Genomic DNA, 12,025 nt, shown 5'->3' on the forward strand with positions numbered 1-12,025 from the left:
AATCAGACTATTGAAAGTAAGTGCAGAATAAAATAAAAAAATGTATAAACACTAATGAAATGTGTCTGAATAGTCAGCATATTTAGAGATTACTATGTTGTTTTTATTACTGCATTGATACTGCTTTAAGTAAAACAGAACTGTAAATTAGACTATAAACAACATACAGAATATAAATATAAAAAGCTGTGTAAAAATGTAAAATATTATATAAGTGAACTAAATGCTTAAGAGAATCAAAATATGAATTAACTTGAAAGCGAATGATGTACATATTTAGTTCTTAATTAGCAGTTCAGGAGTGTTTGTATTAGTAATAATGCTTATTTTTCTTAGTAGACTTGGGAAATTATAAATTAATCTGGTTTAAATATGCAGCTTTACCTGGTTTATTTATTTATTTTGCTATTAGTTCCAAAAGAGCAAACTGGTTATTGTCAGTGTCAGTTTTAGTGCAGGAGGTTTTTGTACAGCCGCTGATTGGGTTTGTATCACTGTGGTTGACTTTCGGTGGAGGAACTCGACTCTCAGTTGGAAGTAAGTACATCTCTTTTTATTTAAAAAATGAAACACTAAATGAAAAGGACAACAGAGTATTAAAAAAAAAAATTATACTAAATACTAATATAAGAATAAATAATTAGAAAGTTTTATTCTGGTGTGACATTACCAAATACACACTTTCCTTAGTTCTCCTCCAGACCACAGTGTAAAAAAGAATTGTTGGTTTAACTTAAAAAAGTAAGTTACGGTTGCCTTAAAATTTTGAGTTCATTAAAATTAAAAATTTGTGTTAATACAATGAAGGCGACTGGTTTAATCAACAGAAACTCAAAATATTATGTTATCTGAACCACGTTAATTATCTAAGTTGATTTGACAAAAGAAAAAATGTTGTGATAACAAATCATGACAATAATAATTTTTTACAGTGCAGTTTAAAATACTTTACTTTATTACTGGGCATTTTATCCAGAATGGTAAATTGAATTTGACAAAGAATAAATCTTTGTGTGTTTTATTAATGTGGCATGAAATAGAAAGCTAATGTTGGTATATGTATGCAGTCAAATAAAAGCTTTTTGAATTATTAATTGTGTATTTCTTGTTATATATGCTTGAAATGTGTCAGTATAGAAAGTAGGACAGCTTAGGAATTATGGAAAGCTCAAAATATCTTATTATTATTACCAGTTTTTAATAATTATTAAACATATTTTAATAATTCTTGATTAATGACAACTATTTTTAGTAAAGTTTTATAATGAATGTCACATGAGACAGAAATGTGTCTTAATCTGCTGTTGCTTTCAATGTACAAACAGCTAGAACAGTTTAGCAAGAAATAATTTAATAATTATAAGAAATAAAAAATAGAAACCTAAAAAGTTAATAATTATATGAATAATTAATGTGTCTTTACAGGCTGTTGCATTTCAGATCTGCTTGATTAACTCTGAAGCTCTTAAAGGGAAGTGAAAGACTGATAGAGCTGTTTTTAAGAAGAACGAAACTCTCATCTCTCTCTCTCTCTCTCTTTAGCTGCCACCCGTCCCACTCTCACGGTCCTGCCGCCCTCCAGAGACGAGCTGCAGCAGGGTAAGGCTACAGTGGTGTGTGTGGGCAGTAAGGGATTCCCCTCTGACTGGAAGCTGAGCTGGAAGGTGGATGGCAGCAGCAGGAGCTCTGCTGTGAATCTGAGTCCCAGTGTGCTGCAGAAGGATGGACTGTACAGCTGGAGCAGCAGCCTGAGCCTCACTGAGAGTGAGTGGAGGAGAGCAACAACCATCAGCTGTGACGCCACGCACCCATCCCAGAATGCAGTGACCGAGAGCCTGAACACACAGCAGTGTGATGACCAGTGAAACACACACAGATCACACAAAAACGTAGATAGCATGCAAAATGTTTCATTCACACTCACACATACAATTAAAACAAGTCTTAATTAAAGACAAACACCACTGTATACCAATTTGCTCTGTATGTTAATGTTTCTTTAAGCCTATTTTGTATTAAACAATACTTTTCTGCCAAATAAAAGCTTTTTGAATCATTAATTGTGTATTTCTTGTTTATAAGCATTAATATACCTTCAGTAAATTTTGCTGCCTTTTATCCACTTTATTTGTCCAACTAACAGAGTAAATGAGTTCGTTTTGATTTTATTAATTTACTTGTGAATGGACTTAAACATTAATGTTACAGGTAAATGAACTGCTAAAGAATTTGATGTTTAATAATAGGAGAAAATTCAGATTTTTTTTCCGGAGGCATAGAAACAACAACAACAGGCTTAGACTGAACTAAATTTCTAAGTTGAACTAAGTTGAAGCATGTATATGCATTAATCCACCCCCCCCCCCCCCCCCCAACACCCCCCCATCCAACAAAGTCAAACTGCAGAGAGCTTATTAATTAGTCTTCCAAACAAGTCTGTAAAATGATTCTGAATTGTACAATAATGAGGTAAAATATACATAAGATATTCTGATGTTTATTATTCATAAAATTTGTAGAATGCGTTTATGAGTGTGTGTCAACATCAACAGTTCACTATAAAGAATCTCTGTGTATCTGTGTGTTTGTGTGTAAAGTCAGTGAGGTGAATAATGATCTTCAACATCAACATCTGCAGAAGCTCAAAGCTGCAGCGCTCAACCAAAGGGGTTTTTGTATGATGATTTTACACTGTGTGAACACCCAGTCCACTGTGACAAAGACTCGCTTGTCATGTTTACTCTGACAGTAATAAACTCCTGAATCTTCAGGCTGGACTCCACTGATGGTCAGAGTGAAATCCATGTGGTTTCCACTTTCACTGCCACTAAATCTAGAAGAAACACCTGAAGCTCTTTCTGATGTGAAATAGATCAGGAGTTTAGGAACTTCTCCAGGAATCTGATGGTACCAGGCTATACAATCCTGAGAGGTTTTTGGTTTAACACAGTATACTGCTGGTTTATGATTACAGTGAATAGTGACAGTCTGATCAGGCTGAACTGTTTGAGCTTCAGATTGAGTCAGAATCTGCCCCACAGAACCTGAAAAGAGAGACAGAAAACACTGGAGGAGAATAATATAAAACTGATGAGCATATTGAAAATCTAACAGTTATAAGGCATCTGTCAGATTGAGCACACAATATTTCTTACTGTTGCACTACAAAGACTAAGTTATCTTTTTTGTACGCAATATGCTACCTAGCTATACTTACTCCAGAAGCAGGTTGTGAGTGTCCAAATAATGATGGCTATTAAAGTCATGTTTGCTTTTGGATCTGTTATCATGAAGGAGAGCTGTCTGTCATAAAACAATAAATTCACAGGTCTATAAAGACCTCCAGAGCACTGAAGCATGCAGCTCCAATGCAAAGCGTCTTCAGGGGTGGAGCTAGGGGGTGGCCAAATGGGTGTCTGTGGCCACCATTGACCAAAGCTTGGCCACCCCGCTCAAAATGGCCAATTCTGTCTTTTTATCGCTGAACAGTTGGGTAAATGCAACATGATTAAATGTGGAGACTATCAAAACTTTAATAAAAAAAAAAAAGTATGTATTTTTTTATAGGCCAACTGTATATGCGTCACATTTATGAACACTGCCTTCAGTGTATATATAGCCTACTGCTACTGTATGTGAGCTCACAATATAAGGCACAAATTAAATTAAATTTTTATCTGTAATGTAATGCACAAATAAATGTGAGTCATGTTCATTTGTACTCAAAAACATTACTTGGTCTATTCCAGCACTACCTGAATTACAATTGCACATTAATTGTTTTAGTGCCTACAACCAGTCCAGTACTTTATAGTTGAACCCATTTTTTTATGTTTGCCATAGCTGGCTCCTGCCTGGCCACCGCTATGAAAATATCCTGCTTCGTCACTGGTCTTCACAATGTAAAAACAAGAACCTCTCTTACTGTCAAGGAATATTTCAGGTGGTAATGTGGATCAGCCAGATCTTTTTCTTTTTCTTTTCTTTTCTTTCTTGAACATCTTAAAAATTCTAATGATCTCAGATGCTGATCAATAAAAGTTATTAATCAATAAATTGTTCTGACTCATTATATCTAACTTTCACAACATTTGTCCAGAGACTTCTGTCACCAGGGATATTTTAGAAAGATGTATTTTTAAAGTCAGGCCTACCGCATCCATTTTGAATAAAAGATATGTTCGCTGCAGAGCTCCACATCTGCTTGTCAACCACTAGATGTCGCCATTAGACACGTGATTTCACCAGAAATCGAAGAGAACAAGCATCCCACATCCACGTTGACAGTGGGCCTGGATCTCTTGTGTGAAATGTGGCACATCATACCTCCAAACATGTGCAAGGCTCGTTGGTCTAGGGGTATGATTCTCGCTTAGGGTGCGAGAGGTCCCGGGTTCAAATCCCGGACGAGCCCAACTTTTTTAAAAAGACTTTAGAATCTTGGAACTGACAAAACTTTACATTAACTTTTTACATGCAAATGTTAGTCTACTCAGTTCTACATGCTGTAGCTTACGAGTCTACAGTAGGTCTAGTGTTTTCCAACAGAAAAAATTATCTGACAGTTATCTTACAATAATGATATTGTTTTTTGTTTTGTTTTTCTGAGAACATGAACCTCTCTTTAAAGTCAACATGAAATCAAAATCGACAATTCTTAGTAACATACTTTCTGCCTGATAGAAAAATAGTAAGTTTTACCACTTTTTAAGGTACAGTAGGTATTCACAATTGATTCATGCTGAGAAAAGTTTTATTGAGAGATTTTCAAATCACACCTATTAGCCAATCAAGCACAAAGGCCTCTACCACGCTGGTAGGCCTACTGTGAAAATCATATTTTATTAAGCAACACTGTTTAGTCTGTGTCTTAATTTCTTTGTAAATGGTAAGTGTATTGCAGACCGGTTGGAAATCAGCTGACCAAAGCTGGGGTTTTTAAGCACATTCATATTCTTATTTTGAGATCTTTCTGTTTTCAGAACACATGGACATTAATCTTTTTCATTATTTGCAGGCTTTCAAACGTTGCTATAATCCAGCCTCAGAGTCGCAAACTTTATTCTAATTTGTTCTAAAGGCCACTGAACGACCGCTGTAACTGCAGGTTGATGCCACCAGATGGCGCCATTCATCAAACACCAAAATAAACATCCTCGAACGTCCTATGGTCCTGTACTCCCTATGCAACGTGGCAAATAATAGGCTACTACCAGAATTTCACAAGGCTCGTTGGTCTAGGGGTATGATTCTCGCTTTGGGTGCGAGAGGTCCCGGGTTCAAATCCCGGACGAGCCCAAGTATTTTAAAAGCTTTAGAATTTTGGAACCGACAAAACTTTACAGTGACTATTTATAGGCTATTTATATTCTACATGCTGTAGCTTATAGGGTAATTATCTGACAATTCTCTTTCCATAATGATAATGTTTTTTTTCTGAGAACATGAACCTCTCTTAAAGTCAATATGAAATCAAAATTCAGTATTTATTAGAAATTATTTGATAATTTTATTATTTATTCATTTTAAATAGTGTTCATTTTTTGTGTTTAAGTTTAATCAAATAGTGTTAATAGTGACATTTAGTCACTATTAAATAGTGTTAATTGTGATAAAATAAGTAGCCCATGTCCGAATTTACAGACACAGGCCTCTACCACGCTGGTCATGTGAATACAGGGCTCTACGCTTACATTTCTTTTTAGGAGCACTTTTGCTTCTAATTTTAAAAATTTAGGAGCACAGTCAAAAATTTAGGAGCACCTTCTGATCAATGACAGAAATTAACCTTCCCATTGTAACCGGTCTGTTTTCTGCATTGCTTTTTGAAAAACTGGACAGCAAGCTGCATCTTTTATTCCTGATATAAAACAAATAAAAGCAGCCTCTATAAGTGACTCACCATTATCATGCTCTCTTCCATGCATTTCCAAATGCAAAAGCAAAAAAATCACATTAAACAAGAAAATAACATAACGGAAAACATACCTGATGTATAAAACAAACAAATAAACAGCCTTTATGAGTGACTCGCCCTTATCGTGCTCTGTAAAACATATGTTGTCACCATGAGATCACCATGTGCTCATTTCCATGTATTAGACAAAAATATAAATCAAAAAGTGTAAAAAAACAAAAATAATCACTAGGCATGTGACGGTATCAAATTTTCATGTTGCGATTAATTGCTGAAGCTTTTATCACGGTATACGGTATTTTCACGATATTGAAAGAAGTTGCAAAAAAAGAGTTGTCATGGTACAACAGGTTTAAAAACTCTTTTTGTAATAACAAAAAGAACTCTGAATGTTTAAATACAATAATACAATACACAAAAAATATATAAAGTAAAATTTTCAAACAGATTAAAGTGCAAAAGAATTAGGCTATAAAGAATAACACTTTACAATAAGGTCTCATTATTTAATACATTAACTAAGATTGAGCAATAGCTACATTTGTTACAGAAAGTATTATTTTTTGTTAATGTTAGTTAAGAAATGATCATTGTTAGTTTTATCTCAGGTCCATTAAATAAGTTATTTTGATTTTAGTAATGTTATTAAACAGTAACTAAGAAATGAACATTAACTAAGAATAATTAATGCTTTATAAGTATTTTTCATTGTCAGTTTGGTAATAATGAATTAACACGTTAACTAATTAAGCCTTATGTCTCAAAGTTTTACTGAACAATAACAAATAATCAGAACATTTCTAATCATTAGGGCATGTTGTAGTCCAGATTAAAACATAAAAATGTTTAAGTTTGAAAATAAATAGCCTATTAAGTCTTTAAGAATTAAGTATTTGGTGCTGTGATGAACAACATTGAGATTACAATGGCTGTTTGAAGCATTTTAAAAACTTCACTAGCGCAGTCGCTTTGCGGGGTTTCCGGGGTAACCGCTGCATTCTGCTGTTCCATCAGCGCCCTCTGCTGTCAGAGAGTGAACGTGCACTTTCATTCAGCGCGTCTCCTTCACTCGTTCCGCCATGTGCTGCTCAAGCACGTTGGGCTTGTTTACATCTGAGCGCATGTCCCTTTGACGCAGAATACAGCGGTGTTGTGCATTTTATACGTTTGATGGGGAAAGTATTCTTAAATGCATTATACAAATTTTAATAATTGGTAATAAATTATTATTTACGGTATTTTGAAGTGCCCACGATAACAATATTGTGCATATTCATTATCGTGATATATTGCATTACCGAATATCGGCAAGTCTAATTATCACACAGATAAGTAAAATAACATTATGCACATAAATTAGAGTGAAAATATAGACATAAGAGCAATAATTAAAATAAAGATTAATTAAGATTATAAGGAGTCAGATTACACAATTTCCAAATGCAAGAGGAAGAGGAGGGGACAGAACACGAAATTATGTTGACTCATGACGACATCACCACAATTAAAGGGGAAAACACTGACATTTCAATTAGGCAGTCATATCAGGTGTATGTAAAATAAAAAAAATTGTGTGAATTCTAATAATAATATAACAGTAAACTTTCTGTACCTGTTACACCATTATAAGGTGATATTTGACTCCTTAAAATGACTTCCCAGGGATTTTTTTTTTTCTTCTTTTTTTTATCTTTGTAAGGACATTTTTTTCCAACCTTATTAAATATCATCTTTTATATCAGATTCTTAAATTTAAATTTATAAATTGAGTTAGAATAATAAGACACAATATAATATAGCAACGTTTGAAAGACTGCAAATAATGAAAAAGATTAATGTCCATGTGTTCTGAAAACAGAATGATCTCAAAATAAGAATATGAACAGAGCTGATTTCCAATCGGCTAATAGGTGTGATTTGAAAATCTCTCAAACTTTTCTCAGTGTGACTCAATTGTGAATACCTACTGTACCTTAAAAAGTAAGGTAAAACTGAAATTTTTTAAGATGAACAGTTTTTTATCAGGCAGAAAGTAGTACTGCCTGATAAAAAAATACTGCAATGTTCCATAAAAAATAAGAATTGTCGATTTTGATTTCATGTTGACTTTAAGAGAGGTTCATGTTCTCAGAAAAAGATTCCAAGATTCTAAAGCTTTTAAAATATTTGGGCTCGTCCGGGATTTGAACCCGGGACCTCTCGCACCCTAAGCGAGAATCATGCCCCTAGACCAACGAGCCTTGTAATTTTTAGATACTATGGTTTGCCACGTTGCATAGGAAAGTACAGGATTATAGGACATTCGATGGACTGATTTTAGGATGTTTATTTTGGAGTTTGCCCAATGGCGCCGTCTGGTGGCATCAACCTGCAGTTACACAGGTCGTTCAGTGGCCTTTACAGTTTTTTCAAAATGCTTACACACAGTTTTTGAAACTATGGCTCTGTTTCTCAAAACTCTACACACAAACACACACACACACAACATGCAAAACGTCACATATCTTTCAAAAGCAAACACTAAATTCAAAACTATTTTAGTAGTAACACACAAACATAAAACGATTAGCCACATACATGCCAAACACAGATGTGAAAAATGTTAAACACTACTATCTTGTGTCTTTTGCTTGTTCAGTGTGCAGTGGAGTGTACAGCAGTTTGTTACCACTTACACATGCATATGCACAAATACACTGTATATATGTATGCACAAGTTATTGATGAATTTTACACAGCTATGGAAATGATTTGAATCAATACTGAAATGACTTGAGCTGTATGATGACACTATTGGCTTGTTAGAGCTGCTTTACAGCAGAATTTGAATTTGTTACTATTATGAAGCTGCTGTGAAACAATCTATATTGTATATCTATATTGTGAAATATAGCCTATATCTATATTGTGAAACTATCTTTCTGACTTGGCTTGTATGCACAGTGTGTGAATTATATATTATTATATTATGTTTTAACACATGATCGTTGGATGTAGGTACTTGGGAAATGATTTTGTTTTGTGTTCCAAATGAAACACAATTGAGCTGTTAGTTTTAAGTGATGTGTCTAATGTAGAGAACTGTGTTTAGAGTTTTGCAAAAAGTTTGTTTTACAATAGCAAACTGAGTGTAAAGCACGTAATGTGCTTGTAGTTTTGCAGACTTGGTCTGAAGATTCGGTGCATGAGTGAATGGTTTCACTGATTGGGCCTCAAGTACCACACTTTTAGTGTGTAAGCAATTTGAAAAAAAAAAAAAAAAACCTGTATATATATATATATATATATATATATATATATATATATATAATTGTGTGAATTCTAATAATAATATAACAGTAAACTTTCTGTACCTGTTACACCATTATAAGGTGATATTTGACTCCTTAAAATGACTTCCCGGGGATTTTTTTTTCTTCTTCTTTTTTTTATCTTTGTAAGGACATCTTTTTCCAACCTTATTAAATATCATCTTTTATATCAGATTCTTAAATTTAAATTTATAAATTGAGTTAGAATAATAAGACACAATTAGGAAGAATTAGTTACCAATCAAATGATGTATTAACAAAATTCATCTTTGCACTACAGAGGTGGCCAGAAGAACAAAAAGGTGGCATTTAGGTATATTTACAGACTGCTTAATGAGGCTCAGAAGTGTCATGAATGCATTAAAATTCATGATAACTATATTATGAGAATAATGTTTTAAAAATGAAGTTTTGAATTTAGAATTATTAAATGATTTAAATAACTAAAATGCTACCTTTAAAATGAAACTAAAACCGCCAGTAGAGGGCGGCAAGTCACTGTCTTTGTCACTGAATCATTCATTCAATCGATTCGTTCAAACGGCTGATTCATTCAGGAACAAAGCAAGCGACTGTGGCCCTGTCCCAAATGACACACTTCTATGCACTTTCGGTCATGTGGACTTACAATGGCTGCCGCGTGCGCGTGTCCGTTAAGTCCACGAGACCGTAGGGTGTCCCATTTGTCAATTTTAGGCTTCAAAAGGGTGCTCGCGAGCGCCCCCTTTGCGGCCGATATGCGCCCTCGATGCGCACTTTTGCTGAGCCCGCACTGGTGCGAGCTCCGCGGCAGACTTCTTCCCGACAGTAAAAGCGAAGGTTACGTCAAGAAAGTGCGGACTCGTAGGAAGGCAGTTAGTGTTTAGGGTGCCATTTGGGACAGGGCCTGTCTATATATGACTGGGTCATTGAATCATTGACTCGCTAGATTCGTTTGAAAACGTAGAATCATTCATAAACGAAACAACTGTGTTTGCTCGGAGATTATTTTCTATTTATCGTTGACGAAATAGAGCAAAATCTGACAACACTGCTTCTAAAATATAAGTGTCTAAATATTAACTAATGTTTATTGAATTGTTGTATAAAAGCAATATTATATTCGCAAACTCCATTTATAATAATTAAAAAAGCTGTCACTCGTCTCAGTTTATCCCCACATAGAAGGCGACGTTCTCAGGACCTTGCGCAACGTTCCCTGAAAGTTCTCTAAAGGTGACGAAAATTCCGAACCTTTACAGAACATTCGGGACGTTCCTAAAACGTCCTCTTTTGGTAATGAAAGTGCTGCAGTTCAAGGTTCCTTATATGACTTTAGGGGGGACGTTCCATTTTGGTTATTTTATGGTCAAAAAAGAACGTTACAAAGAGGACATTTGGGACATTAACAGAATGTTCCCACGCGGTCCTCATGTTGGTCATTTAATAACGTTCCCGATATGAGTTTAGGGGGACGTTCTATTTTGGTTATTTTATGGTCGCGCGAGAAAGTCACAAAGAGGAGATTTGGGAAGTTAACAGAATGTCCTATAGTAATAGTCCCCTAAACATTCCCAGAACGTCCTGAATGTCCCCCAACCCTTAAAAGAATTCCACATCGTGACCGTCTCTGAACGTTCTGGGAACGTTACCTGACAGGTTACCCCGCTAGAAATGTTACGTTCCCAGAACATTCTCAAAACTTCCCCACTGGTGTTAAGGACGTTGTTTAGTAACCCAACTAAAGCAAGCGATTACCTCTGTAACTCTGTAACTAGGCCTTTTTAACTTTATTCTAATTTTTTTTACAGTTTTTTTTTTGTTTGTTTTTTTCAAATTGCTTACACACTAAAAGTGTGGTACTTGAGGCCCAATCAGTGAAACCATTCACTCATGCACCGAATCTTCAGACCAAGTCTGCAAAACTACAAGCACATTACGTGCTTTACACTCAGTTTGCTATTGTAAAACAAACTTTTTGCAAAACTCTAAACACAGTTCTCCACATTAGACACATCACTTAAAACTAACAGCTCAATTGTGTTTCATTTGGAACACAAAACAAAATCATTTCCCAAGTACCTACATCCAACGATCATGTGTTAAAACATAATATAATAATATATAATTCACACACTGTGCATACAAGCCAAGTCAGAAAGATAGTTTCACAATATAGATATAGGCTATATTTCACAATATAGATATACAATATAGATTGTTTCACAGCAGCTTCATAATAGTAACAAATTCAAATTCTGCTGTAAAGCAGCTCTAACAAGCCAATAGTGTCATCATACAGCTCAAGTCATTTCAGTATTGATTCAATTCATTTCCATAGCTGTGTAAAATTCATCAATAACTTGTGCATACATATATACAGTGTATTTGTGCATATGCATGTGTAAGTGGTAACAAACTGCTGTACACTCCACTGCACACTGAACAAGCAAAAGACACAAGATAGTAGTGTTTAACATTTTTCACATCTGTGTTTGGCATGTATGTGGCTAATCGTTTTATGTTTGTGTGTTACTACTGAAATGCTTTTGAAAGATATGTGACGTTTTGCATGTTGTGTGTGTGTGTTTGTGTGTAGAGTTTTGAGAAACAGAGCCATAGTTTCAAAAACTGTGTGTAAGCATTTTGAAAAAACTGTAAAGGCCACTGAACGACCTGTGTAACTGCAGGTTGATGCCACCAGATGGCGCCATTGGGCAAACTCCAAAATAAACATCCTAAAATCAGTCCATCGAATGTCCTATAATCCTGTACTTTCCTATGCAACGTGGCAAACTATAGTACCTAAAAATTACGA

At 34.9% G+C, this 12,025-nt stretch overlaps 3 non-coding genes and 1 gene segment (V, D, J or C); 3 read left to right on the forward strand and 1 right to left on the reverse strand.

The window, feature by feature from the left end:
• On the forward strand, positions 1–2,060 carry LOC127500492 (Ig kappa-b4 chain C region-like). The segment is given in 3 exon segments: positions 1–16; positions 442–537; positions 1,543–2,060. Coding segments are annotated over 3 exon segments (420 nt in total).
• A 2,282-nt stretch (positions 2,061–4,342) lies between these two features.
• On the forward strand, positions 4,343–4,414 carry trnap-agg (transfer RNA proline (anticodon AGG)). The gene has a single exon. It is a non-coding gene; the product is annotated as a tRNA-Pro (tRNA).
• Positions 4,415–5,226: 812 nt separating this feature from the next.
• On the forward strand, positions 5,227–5,298 carry trnap-ugg (transfer RNA proline (anticodon UGG)). The gene has a single exon. It is a non-coding gene; the product is annotated as a tRNA-Pro (tRNA).
• A 2,787-nt stretch (positions 5,299–8,085) lies between these two features.
• trnap-agg (transfer RNA proline (anticodon AGG)) lies at positions 8,086–8,157 on the reverse strand. Its single transcript has one exon. It is a non-coding gene; the product is annotated as a tRNA-Pro (tRNA).
• Between the last annotated feature and the right edge of the window lie 3,868 nt (positions 8,158–12,025).

This window comes from Ctenopharyngodon idella, chromosome 19 (assembly GCF_019924925.1).
Source record: "Ctenopharyngodon idella isolate HZGC_01 chromosome 19, HZGC01, whole genome shotgun sequence".
Lineage (NCBI taxonomy): Eukaryota > Metazoa > Chordata > Actinopteri > Cypriniformes > Xenocyprididae > Ctenopharyngodon > Ctenopharyngodon idella.